This window comes from Macaca fascicularis, chromosome 17 (assembly GCF_037993035.2).
Source record: "Macaca fascicularis isolate 582-1 chromosome 17, T2T-MFA8v1.1".
NCBI classification, from domain to species: Eukaryota; Metazoa; Chordata; class Mammalia; order Primates; family Cercopithecidae; genus Macaca; species Macaca fascicularis.
In genome coordinates, this window is record NC_088391.1 from 60,553,938 (window position 1) to 60,569,694 (window position 15,757).

Consider the following 15,757-nt stretch of genomic DNA (forward strand, 5'->3'; position numbering starts at 1 on the left):
CATAGAAGGTTCCTATTATCTTGACACCCTTCTTTCACCCGCCCTCATTACCGGGATGCAGATGTGAGGGCAAAGGTGGTTCTGATCTATTATTACTCAGCAGCGGGACTGATGCCTTTGAGCATATTTTCTTATCTGTTGCCTAGATTCCAGTTTCATTTGGTATCTTAAAGGTTTATTTATTTATTTGTCTCTTTCTTCTAATACTGTAAGCTCTGTATAGCATAGTGCAAAATACACGAAAAACAATAGTTGTTGACTAAATAGATAAATGAATGAATGTTGTTTGCCTAATAGATCACATCTTCTGGACCTCACTTCTCCTGAAACTCAATGCACATTTTGGACACTGATTTTGTCCACCAGGTTGCTCTTACTAGGGTGAGGTTTGGTCACAAAATTAGTTTTCATCTGTTCCATAAACTAGTCTAGCGTCCTCATTCTCATTCAGTCCCTGCCTTCTACCTTCTCTGATTTGAGGTGCCAGTATTATTTGTGCTTACAATACCTGAGTGCAAACAATTTTTGATAAGCATTATAAAACTGGACTTAACACCGCCATTATATAATAGTCTATATTTCTATAAAAAATCATTGTGCTATAATAAAATGTGATCTATCCATCTCTCTACAAAACATAGCATTGTACACTATTCTTGCTATTTCTAATGATGTTGGCCTATGATTATGTGCTAAAAAACATTTTTACATTCTATGTGCAAAGTGATTTCACAGAGGCACAGTTGCATATCTTGATTTATTGAGGAGTTACATGTGAAATCATCAGCATAGAAAATATGTTATAAAAAGTGCAAAAGTGCTATTAATCTGATGGGTAGTATGAGCTAGGATAAGAATCATGATAATGCTGTGTGCTTCTGCATTACTTAAGCTGCTCATATCCACTGCACTCCTATAACTCAAAATAGCCATGCTTATTTAAATCTAATTTTCCAACAAAAATATATTCCTAAACTGAATTATTTATGCCTCTGTTCACAAACAACATTTCAATACATTATACAGTCGGGTTGGATGAGAATATTGGGATGAAATATTTCATTAGCAGAATTTATATAAGATATTCAAGGTAAAAGTAGGAGGCTCATCATATTCATCTCTTCGTTTATGCAAGAATTTAGCAGAGAAAATGTAAGTGGATTAGTTGTCAGTCTATTAGCAGCATTTTAAAAAATAAATGATTGCACATTTGTGTGTATAAAAGCATAAACCTATTTATTAGGACACTGGCCACTGTCTTCATCGTAACACCTGTAGTTCCTGATTTCAGTGGACTAGAAAATATTAAAGTGAAAATGCAGTGAACTTAATGCCTTTCTCGATGGGTATACAGCCATAAAGCTACAGTCCATTTCACAGAGTAGCAATATTGGTAAACATTGTTTCTGCATTTTATCTAATTTGAACACAGCCTGCTTACCAAAAACCATCTCTTGCCAACGGACTTATCCTCAGTAAAAATAATTACACATCCTTAGAAAAAATTGTCATAAGTGGGAAAGAATAGCCTTTTTCGATTATCTATACCACTTACAGGCATCAGGATACAGGCTGTGTTTTCCTAATATAAAAAGGAAAATGTTTCTGCTCTCGGAGCTATCCACCAAACATCTCACTTTTCTCCCAGATACAAGTTGGGGTATTGGTCTCACACTCCCATGAAGTTTTCTGTGGCCATGTTATTGGTTTGTCATTGTAGTACAAACAAAAGAGAATTCTATTACTTGCAGGTGAAATCTTTAAGGACCAGTGAACAATTTACTACTCTCTGGCTTTTTCCTTTTGACATAGAGACCAGCAATGACCAATATTCTAGGTTATGTGTCAGTCTGAGTACCAGAGTGGTAATATCATGGATATGTAGCATGAATGAGGAAAAAAAGCATCATGGTATTAAACCACTGAGAGTTTTAAAGTTATTTGTTACAGTAGAGTTACTTATCTTATACCAGTTGATAAACCAATTGACCTAAATATTCCTTATCCTCGTTTCTCCATGGATCACTATGGATCCTATGTAATAGGAAATATTACCATGCATCTTACTAAGGATTGTTCAGTCCTTACTGCATACCATATAATACTTCTAAGCAACGCACAGCCAAAAGAGAACTCAGTGATAGCTGTGCCAGAAGTCTCTGCATTGTATTCCTACCTGAAGCCAAGGTGTTATCCCACTCTAGCTTCTGTGCACCTGGTCAATTTTAGAAAGAGTTATAAGAGAACCTATGTTTCCTTCATATACCAAGATTATTAAAAATATAGCTCCAATCAGTCTGTCTTATGTTAAAAAGGATTTGTCATAAAATAGGAACTTAATAATTCACCTTTGAGAGTTTGAAAGGGTAGTAAAACAAACTTGAACAGAAGAATAGAACACAGAAGCAAAATATCCAATATTTTTAAAAGCATTAACAAATATTCACATTTCATAAATCACTCAAAACTTCTTTTTAATGTATGTTTTGAAAGTATATCAAGAAGAAATTTAAAGATTATTTAAGGACTTGCGAAAAAACATTGTGGAAATTTAAATAAATATTAGTTGAAGGGAGGAAGCCAGGAATACAAGAATAAGAAAATAAAAGAAAGTACGTGTGTGTGTGTGTGTGTGAGAGAGAGAGAGAGAGAGAAAGAGAGAGAGAGAGAGAAAGGAGTTAAAAAATGTATCTCTAGGTGTTGAATTTAACTTTCCTAAATAATGCAATTTTTCCAAACACTTGAATCAGGCATCAATGTGATTTGCACTGTCTCTTTCACTATAAAAGTGTCCTTGGGGTCTCACCTTTCTACATAATCCAGTAGCCGGGAACAGTGATTTGAAGCAGGAGCATCATGACCTCCTACTGCATAAAGAAAACCGTCACATGTGGCCACTCCGACACCCCCTCTCCTCTTACACATGGGAGCACACATGTTCCACTTATTTGTATGAGGATCATAATATTCCATTGAACTCAAACAGGAACTTCCATCACGACCTCCAACTGAATACAGCCTAAAACACAATTGGAAAAACGTGATTTAATATCATAGTCTGGATGACAAAATAGAGAAAATAAAAGGTCTTTTAAAATAAATGTTCATAGTATGAGACTCGAATGTGTTGGAAATACATTACTTTGCAGGGAGATTTTGTTAAAGATACCCAATAAATGATCATATATACTAGAAATTTCTATTTTTGTATAGAAATTGAAGTATACTAGATGAAATTAAAACAACTATAATTTTAACCTCTATTTCTAGAAAGTTGGATAGATTTAAATTGCATACTGCAGAAATAAGTAATATTAGTATATTAGTTTAATAAATATTAAGAAATGGCTATTAAAATACAGAATAAAATGTAAGACAATGAACATAAACAGGAGAAAGGCATTATCCTACTTGTTGATAAGCAAGTGATTTGGCAGTATGTAACACATGCCTGCGCCTTGTTTTCCAACCTCACAGTTTAGAACAATGAATAAATGTAATAAACTAAAAGTATTATCTTACCAACAACTTTCTTAATCAGTGACTATACTAGAGCTAAAGACAAGACTTTACAGGAAAAAGAATGCAACAATGTTAGTATGATTGAAATTGCTGAAGGTTACTTGATGCACTTATCTTGCTACAATTATTTTATTAATAAGAAGTATGATAGAAAACACCCCAAAATAAGTTATACATCATAAATGGTACTAACATAATTTGAATGCATTGTCTAATCCTAATAAAATAGTTCTTCCCCATTTAATCATAGTCATTATTTTATCACAGTAAGGTACCGTGTTGCATTTATTTACTTATCCATTTGCTCACTACCTATTTTTGAATGTTTAGTGTGTGCCACACATTGTTAAAACTTTTATTGATATGTCCATGAACAAAACAGGAAAAAAAAATCCATGCACTCAATTGTACGGAAGCAGGGATAGACATAATATACAAAGTAAACATAAATATCATTTACTACTGGGGAAGGTGCAAAGTGCAATGGACATAGAGTCCAGAAGCAGGATCAGTAATGCAACTGGTGAGGGTGGAGATTGTGAATACAATTTAAATAAGTAACCAGAAAAGTTCTCACTGAAACCTTTTGCAAAAACTTGGAAGATAGTGGTAGTGATTGAAGGTGACTTCAGGAATATGTGGGGAAGGAAGTTTTAAGGATGACTAAATAGTGAGTGAAAAATTTCAGAAACAGGAAGGAAGCCAGAGTGGCTGGGACAGAGACTGATATGAGAGTGGTAGCTCAGGGTGAATGGCAGCTTACAAGCTGCATGTAGACTTTTCTCCTGAGTACAACAGGAAGCCATTGTGGTTTTTGAATAGAGGGAGGATATGATTTGTTTGTGTTTTAATGAGATTAGATGTGTGAAAGGAAAATAAATCCTGGGACTCTCAAATCACTAAAGCCAAAGGGAAAACTCAAGCTTGGAACTGCTTAGCACAAACCTGCCTCCCATTCTATTCCTAGAAAAGATAGCTACTAAGATTAAAAAAAAAAAAAAAAAAAAAAAAAAAAGCTCTGTACCTTCCTCACAAGAAATTTCCTTGTGGACAAAGGGCAGACATAATTCAAAGCCATCCCTCTGCTCACAGAGATAAGTGAATATCTGAGTGTCTCCTTTGGAAAGGCTAGTCAGAAAATCAAAAGGATGGAACTACTTGTCTCTTACCTACCTATGACCTGGAAGCCCCTCCCCCACATTTCGATTTGTCCCACTTTTCTGGATGGAACACATATTGATCGATTGATGCCTCATATCTCCCTAAAATGTATAAAATCAAGCTGTGCCCCAACCACCTGTGGCACAGGTTGTCAGGTCTCCCGAAGCTGTGTAATGGCCACGAGCCCTTAACTTTGGCAAAATAAACTTCCTAAATGGACTGAGACCTGTCTCAGATATTTGGGGTTTGCAGATGAAGTGTTTTCTTTACTATGGACAATATATCCAATATAATATGTTTATAAGTAGACTTAAATCTATAATACTCAATTTCTAAATAAATGCATAGGAAGGCAGTATTACTTAGCATATAAATCAATCGAGAAGTAGATTTAAAAATTCCTGCTCTAATACTATATAATAACTCTAAAATATGATATGCAAAATTATTTTAAATCCTAGGAATTTTTTTTAAAGCTGTTTGTGTTTTTCGTAATGACTGCCATAGTAAAATATATCTGATTGCCCAAGTGTTCCCTTTATGTGTGTAATACCTCTTTGCTTGATTACTCACAAGTAGTCTGCTAGCTCTCAATCTTGTAGTATGCTAAAATTAACCAATAGGAACATTAAAAAAAAAAAAGCAAGTATTGAACAATTTAGCTTGCAAAAACACCCAAAAGTGAAATAATTATTCACTTATAAGTTTTTAATCATCCTAAACACCTTATGAAATCTGAACCTCACTTATTTCTGTTTCATTTAAATTGATGATTTAACACAAAAGAAGTATGGAGTAACCCTAAGATATTAAAATATAACTAAATGTATTTTGCGAGGACTTCACTTATGGGCATCTTTCTGTGAGATACCTAGCATTGCCCTCTTATATAGTTCATAAATAAACACGATATGAACTTCTTATATTCTATTGTTTTAAAGGAAATGTTTACTTCAAGCTGCTTTATTTATTCATAAACATTACTCTGATAAATTATACTATTGAGTCATTTGAACCAAATGTTGATAATAATGAAATAGTTCTAGGCCATAATAGATCACAGTTTTCTGTTTCTGAAATTGTTTCAAAAATTATGTAAATATATACCTGAATTTACATTAAAAAGTAGTGATGACATACAAACCATCGAGACTAAATCATGAAGAAATATGAACTCTGAACAGACCTATATCTGTCTAATCTAGTATCAAACTACATATAGGTCTGTTCAGATTTTGGATATTGAATCAGTAATCAAACTTCCCAACAAAGAAAAGTCCAGGAGCAGACAGATATGTGAAAAAATTCTCCACAGCACTAACCATCACAGAAATACAAATCAAAACCACAATGAGATATCACCTCACTCTAGTGGGAACAGCTATTATCAAAAAAACAAAAAAGTAATAAATGCTGATGAGGATGTGAAAAAGGGGAAACTCTTATACATTGTTTATGGCAATGTAAATTAGTAAAACCATTACAAAAAAGAGTATGGTAATCCCTCAAAAAATTACAAGTAGATTCACCATACGATCCAGAAATCTCATTACTTGGTATATATTCAAAGGAAATGAAACCAGTATATAAAAGAGACAGCTGCACTTCCATGTTTATTGCAGCACTATTCACAATAGCCAAATTATAGAATCAACTAAATGCTCAACAATGGATAAATGGATAATGGAAATGTGCTCCATTTGTTGGAACACAATGGAATACTATTCAGCCATAAAAAGAATAAAATCCTATTATTTTCAATAACATGGATGAGCCTGAAGGACATTACATTAAGCAAAATAAGCCAGGCACCAAAAGACAAATACCACATTATCTCACTCACATGTGTACTCTAAAAAAAAAATGTCTCATAGAATTTGAGAGTAAAATGGTGGTTATCAGAGACTGGAGACAACAAGTGGGGAGGGGTAGATGGAGAGAGGTTGGTCAATGGGTACAATTTTGCAGTTAGGAGAAATAACTTTTGATATTCTATTGCACATTAGAGTGACCACAACTAACAATAATGCACTGCATAGTTTGAATAGCTAGAAGAGAGGATTCAAATGTTCTCACAACAAAGTAATAATAAATGTTTAAGGTGATGAATATACTAATTACCTAATTTGTTCATTGCACAATATATACAAGCATCAAAACATAGCATTATAATCCATGAATATGTATAATTATTATGTGTCAAAAACAAAAACAGAAAGTAAGCCCAGGATCAAATGACTTTACTGGCACATTCTCGCTGAGCAGTTCGAATATATGCTATAATATACATACATGTCTTCATGAACAATTATCAGGTCAAACACATTGGTTCACACTTACAATCCCAGCACTTTGGGAGGCCAAGGTGGAAGGATGACTTTAACCCAGAAGTTCAAGACCAGCCTGAGTAACGTGGCGAAACCCCATCTCTAAAAAAGTTACAAAAATTAGCTGGGCATGTTAGCACATGCCTGTAGTCCCAGCTACTCAGAGGCTGAGGCAGGAGGAACACTTGAACCCTTTGAGCTTGAATCCAGCTCAAAGCTACAGTGAGCTGGAATCATGTCACTGCACTCCAGCATGGGCGACCGAGCAAGGCCCTGTCTCAAAACACAAAAACAAAAACAATCATCAAAGGTAATCTTCTTAGATCTCCCCCTCACCATCTATTTACTCATAGTTTAGACTGATTCCTTGCTTCTTTCATTGAAATGACAAATTAGATGTTGAGAATTTGAAGAGCAGAGAAGAATCTGATGATGGAAGTCAATGCGCTGGCAGCACAGAAAGTGACAGCTGACAGTTTTGCAGCCAGAAAGGCAATGTGACATTTCCACTTTGAGTTGAAAGATGGGTAAAAATTTGTAGGATGAAAAAACAGGGGGAAGCTTTACATACAAGGAAAGCATTACATGTAAAGACCAGGGGCATGAAAGGTCATAGCAGTTGATAAATAAAGAGTGACAGGTACGTCATATTGATGGAAGGGATGGCAGTAAAGGAGGGGATGAAAGATATGTAGCTTGTAGGATGAGAAGGTTAGATTGAGAATGAAGGGAGTTGCATGATATGCTATGAAGTTAAGGCTTCATTACAAGGCAGTGAGTTAAGGACAGAAAAATAACATTCTTCAAAACCATCAGCTTCATAGTTCCATTGCTGTAAATATTGACCAGTATATCCTTACGTGCCAGGATTTGACAGGAGATCCAGAAATATTTTTGACTAAGTGCACTCTTCTAGGTTCTTGCTGAAAATTGCAAGAATCTGAGACTTCCCTGCTATTTTGCCTATTTATGTGTTTACTGGCATACAGATAAGTTTTAACTAATGTTCAGCCACAGGTTTCAAAATCTTGAGGCCTAGTTAGCAGGTGCTCATCTAAGTTAGTGCCATATATTTTATATTCTATTACATACAATACAGCAGCTCAAGAAAACAAATCCTGTATTGATTAGGATATGTGTCTGAATGTGTGTAAACAGGGTTTTACAGGTGATGAGATCCAGGCTGCATTGCTAGAGTATGAGCATTGTCAAGAACTGTGAAGAATCTGAAATTCTACCCTACTTCCAAGCTAACAAATTAGCCTGCTCCAGTTTCATGGATGCTGGCAGAAGAAACAAGATTCATGGGGGAGAGAGAAGTGACTTTGCTACTGACAATACAGTAGGCAGCATAAATTTCATGTTTACATCTGCACTCCTTGTTTCCCCCAAGCCTCACCAGCATGATTCGGAGATACTCACGTGAATGCTGCACATGTGGTGGGTTTGTTTCACCTCTAAGGGATCTCCGAGTTTTGGAAACTCTAATCCTTTAAAGGGGCTGCCAGAAAACCTGCCCAACCTTCTCCCTGAAGGGAGACATTATCTTTATGATTCTGGCCAAGGAACAATTCTCTACTCTCTGACCGAAAGGAAGTCACTATCTTTATCTTCCAACTCTTTGATCTACAAATATCCTGAAAATATGTTATGAAAAACAGTCACCAGTAATAATTGTTTGGAAAATGTGCAGTAATCCTAAAACCCGATGGACAATTGTCTATTAACCCTCATGTCTTGATGTCCCAAAGTGGAGTCCCAGTTACCACAACCATGGTTCAGACAGAAGGATAAAGGAAAATTGGAAGAAGGAGCACAATCTCTCCCTTAAAGAGTTCACCTTTTAGGCTGCACAACTCACTTCTCACATCTCATAGGTCAGAACCAGACACATGGTTGTACCTAGTTGGTAAAATGCTGAAAAGTCTTGTCTTTATTTTAGATGCCTCACTAAAAATGTGTGTTTATATTGTCATATAAAAAGGAGTGAATGAGCATTGGTGGATAATTATCCATACTTATTCATAATCTATCAGGCTTCACAGTCTCATTTACCAGCTATGTGTTATAAGAGTAGCAAGTGTCAAGAGGAGTTTGCAATAGACACCATCATTTCTTAGCAAGTGAAAAGAAAAGCAGTCACCAGTGTATTGTTGTAGCTTAGTGAGATCCCGTTCACTGTCCCGTAAGGCATGTTAACGAGTACCTCCCACAGAAAGGCAGATATAGAAGTAATCCGACAGTAGGATTGACAAGTTTTCTCATGGCATCAGATGAAAGAGCTAGTGCCATAGCACTAGATCTTTTCTAGCCCTATGTAGCATGGTGCATTCATATTTACTTTATCATAGGTAGCTTTTTGTTACATATGCAGGGTTATTTCTACCCATCTCTTAGTCAACCGAGCTTGTGTCTCCACCAGAAAGTCTTTTCTGATCCCACTTTGTCTTGTTCCCTGAAATTTAACTTTATTTATAATTTGTATCCTAGGTATAGTTATTTACAATTTTTCATACTTTACCAATAAAGCATATTTCAAGGAAAGTGCACAGAAAGCACTCCCATACCATTATGTAAATATTAGAATGTTTTGCTAACTAGTTTGGGATATTAAATATAATTTTCACTCACTGTATTTGGTTACCCAGAGAAAGTGTTCAGGCATCCTTTCTGTTGTACAATAAAAGCATTAGAATCCCCCAACTCCAGTACTGTTGAAGTAACTCTCTAGATTCAGAACTTAACTTGGTCCTTTGTTTCTTAATTAATGAAGAGCTCTTTAATCTGATGCCATGAGAAAGCTTGTCAATCCTGCTGTCAGATTGCTCCTATATCTGCCTTTCTGTGGGAGGTACTTGTCAACGTGCCTTACAGGACAGTTAACGAGATTTCACTAAGCTACAACAATACATTGGTGACTGCTTTTCTTTCTACTTGCTAAAAAATGATGGTGTGTATTGCAAACTCCTCTTGACACTTACTACTATTATAGCACATAGCTGGTAAATGAGGCTGTGAAGCCTGATAGAGTCCACCTACCTTTATTTTTTAAACATACCCAAATTTATGAAGAGAATCTGACAGTTATAAATATGTGAATTAATTTAGATCACTTCATCATATACCCAAACTTGACAGACTTCACCAACCCAAAACTGTCAGTTCAACATTAATCTCTCCGTATTTCCTCTGCTCCCACTCTATGCATTTTATAATTCTGCAACTTCTTATTTGTTATTGTATTGTAGTTCCTTTTAGTATAATGTAAGCTCTCTGAGGACAGAATTTATTTACCTTCTTTGATATATCATCATGGCCAAAACATGTTTGTGAAATTAAAAAAAAAAAATGAATGAAGCACTTGTTTCTAATTATAGAAAAATAGTGATTCATCTGTGGAAACTTATCAATGGAAAAGCACCTGTTTAAGTTCCACTGAAGCAAGACTTTGACAAATGGCAGGGAAAATTATTAATTATGTGTCTTGGGAACACAAAAGTAGGGAAGAAAGAAAGAGTAATTTTAACTGGGTGGATTCAAAAAGGGTTCACAGGAAAGGCACAGATTAAACTATGCTTTGGATGGTGGAAAATATAAATAATCTTATTTCTGTTTTAAGCAAAAGCAGATCTTAATATATTTTAACTTTTCTTGACACTATTTTTTTCAAGTACAATAAATTCAGTCCTGTTAATACTGATCTTGCCACACAGATCTTGCACATAGAGAGCTAGACGAGGGTTTGTTTATCAGTCTAGAGTTTTCAAATGTATTCAAAGATCAAGTGAATATTGAGCAGGAAACTAAGTGGACAGCAAATAGTGGACACTCACAAGTTAATAAGAAAAAGCAGGGCTGGTGCAATGGCTCACACCTGTAATCCCAGCACTTTGGGAGGCCGAGGCGGGCAGATCACGAGGTCAGGAGATCGAGACCATCCTGGCTAACAAGGTGAAACCCCATCTCTACTAAAAATACAAAAAAATTAGCTGGGCATGGTGGCGGGTACCTGTAGTTCCAGCTACTTGGGAGGCTGAGGCAGGAGAATGGAGTGAACCCAGGAGGCAGAACTTGTAGTGAGCAGAGATCGCGCCACTGCACTCCAGCCTGGGTGACAGAGAGAGACTCTGTCTCAATAAATAAATAAATAAATATATAGATAAATAAATAAGAAATGAAAGGGAAATCTAGGCAGAAGCATGAGTAAGTGAAAAGGCAAAGGGGTGTGGACAATCTAGGTAGGTTCAGGGAACTGGCATAATTTGGTACGGCTGGGACATCAGGTGGTTGTAAGGCAGGTGGTGAGAAAGGAGAATGGAGAAAGAAAGTGAGGCTAAGCCATGAAAACCACTATATTCCAGATTGAAGAACCTGACAGTGACCATGCTCAAATAGGGCACCAAAATGAGCTGTTGAAGCACATTTTAATTCTGAGGCATAATTTATTAAATAATACCTTTCAACAACTGGCATATATCTTAGCCAGTCAACTATTGTGATGAAATTCTACTAATTGTACAGTTTCCTTGAGCAATTAGAAACAACTCTTCAACCAGAGTGAATATTTATAACATTGAAATGCAAACATGTCATTGCTCTTTTTTTAAAAAAAAATCTTTGCAATATTTTTTACCTCGGCCGAGTTACGATATGATCTGAGGGCCTGCCATTCTATTCAATCTTTGGGGCCACTCCCTTTCATGATGTTCCTGCCAAACTTAAATTTTGCATTTTATACTCAAGGACTTGATACAAATTTTTATTTCTCACTGGAATGATCCCCCCATCACCTATCTATGCTGGATATCTGATAAATCAGTCAGGTCCCTTAGAAACTCATATCTTTCAGTACGTGAATTAAAACTCTCCTGAGTTCATTAGTAGCCCCAACTGAGAGTCAGTTAACAGCAATTTCTTTTGTTTTTTTTAATTTTTTAATTTGTGAGTCTAAGATGAATTAAAACTTATACAATTTCAGGTGCCACCTTTGAGAAGAAGAATACCAAAATTTGAATAAAAATTAGAAACAGAGTGTTGGAAGGCACTATGCATGTGATAGGCCTTGAGGCTTAAGGCACTGTGCTAGGTATTAGGGCATACTAGAAAAACAACAGACAATGAATCCAGCTTTCATGATGCTTTAAGCTGCATATGCTTCAGACTGAACAGAAATTACAACTGCCTTGTTAGAATTATTTTTTGTTTGTTTGTTTGAGACAGAGTCTCATTCTGTCACCCAGGTTAGAGTGTGCAGTGGCACAATCTCAGCTCACTGCAGCCTCTGCCTCCGGGGTTCCAGAATTATTAACATGAAGCTTTGCATGCCTGTAATTCTAGCACTTTGGGAAGCCAAGACAGGCGGATCACCTGAGGTCAAGAGTGGAGACCAACCTGGCCAACATGGTGAAACCCCATCTCTACTAAAAATGCCAAAAAAAAAAAAAAAAAAAAAAAAGCAAAGCGTGGTGGTGCATGCTTGTAATCCCAGCTACACAGGAGGCTGAGGCAGGAGAATTGCTTGAACCTGGGAAGTGGAGGTTGGTGGTAGTGAGCTGAGATTGCTCCACTGCACTCCAGCTTGAGTGACAGAGTAAGGACTCTGCCTCAAAAAAAAAAAAAAAAAAAAAAAAATTTACATGAAGATTTGAAGGAATAAATGAATGAATCTATTTTGCCATAGTAAATCATGAAAGAAACTCTGTTTTCATATGTTTTGCAGATCCTTAAAGGAGTGGTACCACATATTGATTAACATTCAAGCCTACTTATGTGTTCAGGCAGAATCACTATGTGCTTTGTGAGCTAAGAAAAATTTTAAAAAGCACAAAAAGACATCTTAGCTAGAATGTAAAGTGTGAAAGAACCAAGCCAAGGCAGCTACCGAAGAAGAAACTAAAAGAACCTCTAATGTATATATTGTTCAGGGAATCTGAGGTTATATTTGGCCAAGGACCACACATCCACGTTTATTCACTTTTTTTGTTGTTGTATTTTCTTTATTCACCACGTAAGTTTGGCTGTGCTGGCATATATACCCTTTAGTTTAATCTGTCTTACTAGAAGATTCACTCAATTTGTTACATGAAATTGATGCAATTTTGGTCTTGAATCCATCAGAACACACTCATTAATTTTAAGCCATAAACCAATTTCTTGTTTTATTGTTTTTTTGGGTTTTTTTTCCCACAACAAATAGTATCATAAGTAACCTAAACTTAAGATAAGTGTTCATTGTTTTTTATTACTCTTAATTGGAAAAAGTGTTGAAAATAATATTTAGGGAAACAATAGCCAGGTTAGAATGACACATTAGTGTTATGTGGTAGAAAAACAAGGGGGAAAAAAAATCACATCAGCAGAGGGGAGGAAAAAAAAATAAAACAAAAATGTAAGAGGGTGGTGTTAAAACAATTTTCTGCTATGGGTCTGAAGTAAAAGGTCACTTTCTAATGATTATGTTTCTGTCTGAGTAACACAGGAAAAGTACCCAGACATTAATAGCCAGTCATCAAACCACAGAATTTTAAGGCCATTAAATCACACCCGGGGGAAGAAAGAGATGCCAAGCAAAATCTCTACTAATTCAATTTAAAGGAAAACAAAATTCAAGTAAAAAATTGAACCATTCAAAATATTTTCACAGAATAGAATTAAAAATCATAATTAAAATGTAAGCAATTTTGGCAATGTAAAAATTAAAAACTTCAAAGAGTATTGATATCACACTCTGATATTTTTTATGAAGAATGATACTACAGCAAACAGGATTTCTTAATATATGATATATGCTAGCTGACCAAAAAATACAAGGACAAGAAAAGCAATCTGAATAGTGATTTCTATGTATAGTAAATTTAAAAGGTGTAGTAGAAGAAACTAGATAGACAATTTAGTCATAACAGAATGTAAGAAATTGAAACAAGACTCTGCATTAAATATTTTCTTCATTTATTTCTGATTAAGACTGGAGAATGTTTACAATAAAATACATATTTTAAGTTGATTCAAATTAAAGTCATAAAGAAGGTCACAAAGCTATAATGCAAGCTAATTATCCAAAAAATATGGATAAGTAATGTACTAACACTTTAATATGTGTGTGTGTGTGTTTTCATTACAAACTGATGTAACAAGTGAATAAGATAATGAAAGGACAGGATACTTCTCACCCATATTGGGCAAATATGCTGTGTTAATGAGATATCCATTTTCTAAACAACACCAGGAATAAATCAATTGGTGTCAATGTAAATGGTAAGAAAAATTCACTAAATAACCGATTGTTACTTATAAATAGTGATTAGAAAACGTAAAAAGGCAAAAAGGATTATGCTTTCCTCTATTATCCTCTATTAGAATTATAAAAATTAACATCCAAGAGAACATCCTTTTTTTTTTTTTTTTTTTTTTTTTGATATAGGATCTTGCTCTATCACTCAGGCTATAGAGCAGGTGGCATGATCACAGCTCACTACAGTCTCGACCTCCTGGTTCAAGTAATCCTCTCACTTCAGCTCCTCGGCCTCTCAAGTAGCTTGAACTACAGGAGCATGCCACCATGCCCAGTTATTTTTAAAATTATTTGTAGAGATGGGGTCTCACTGTGTTGCCCAGGCTGGTCTCAAACTGCTGGATTCAAGAGATCCTCTCACCTTGGCCTCCCAAAGTGTTGGAATGACAGGGGTGAGCCACTGTGCCTGGACGGAGAACATTCATTCTATTATTGTAAATTTTACTATCCACGAATAGATATACCCACTGGATAGTTTTACTTTTAATATTTAATATTGAAGAATGTTAAATTTTATCATTAACTTCCAAACTAAGTGTTTTTAAATAAAAATATTGTAATGCTTAAGAAAAAAATCATTTTTCAAGAGAAAATGTGAATATAAGTAGAAAAAGTATTATTAATAAATGTACATATTTACATGTTATGCAAAGCAGTGTTAATAAAATGTATGTATTATGAAATACATACATTTTCTATTGGGTAAAGTGACAATATTAACACAAATGAAAATATTTTTTCTATGAATGTCATTAAAAGGCACAACAGAATAAAAATTGTATTGAGAGGAGTGAGAAGCAGAGGTAACTATTTCATACAGAAACAATTTCAAGAAATTTATTTTAGAAAATTTGCAGATAAGAATGAAAATTGGTAATAAAATATTTTAATTGCCTCTCTTAGAAATCTCAGTATTCCTCAGAAGGTAATGGAAGAATAACCAACCACTGTTTATGCAAGCACCCCATCACTATAGGCTGTGTATGATTTTAACTTCTTTTCACTTCTACACAGCATCCTTCCAAAGCAGTGGTGATAGTAGGAGTTGGAGTTTTTCTCAGCAACTATAGCCAAAAGAAGTCTAGCAGAAATGTTTACAGATTTTTGATATTGAGAGTGATTATAGTGTAAAGATGGATAGCGAACATTACTGCAGACAAAAGCTTTACCAAATACAAAAAATAAATTGAATTGACAAGTAGCGATTTGCTTTGGCTTTTTGTGATTCTGGTTCACCATTTCTTATCTAATAGCTTTCTAAAAATTATAACGGATATTGACAATAATTAAACTTCTAGCAAAACATTTGAGAGGAGGATTTTGAGAGCAAATAAATGTACCTTGAAAAAAATTAAGCGACTTAAATATTATGTGACAGGGGAAATCACAAGAAGTAAATAGAAAAATAAAATAAAGTAAAACAAAGCATGTAGAAGTTTTTCCATCACGTAAAAAT

General features: G+C 35.0%; 1 protein-coding gene across 2 annotated transcripts in view; it reads right to left on the reverse strand.

Moving 5' to 3' along the window:
• The window catches only part of KLHL1 (kelch like family member 1), a 449,152-nt gene that overhangs the window by 15,940 nt on the left and 417,455 nt on the right, over positions 1 to 15,757 (reverse strand). For both annotated transcript variants that reach the window (XM_065533314.1, XM_005585986.4), the window contains one exon: positions 2,807 to 3,019. In XM_065533314.1, the coding sequence (XP_065389386.1) occupies positions 2,807 to 3,019 (213 nt within the window). The remainder of the gene's footprint in view (positions 1 to 2,806; positions 3,020 to 15,757) is intronic.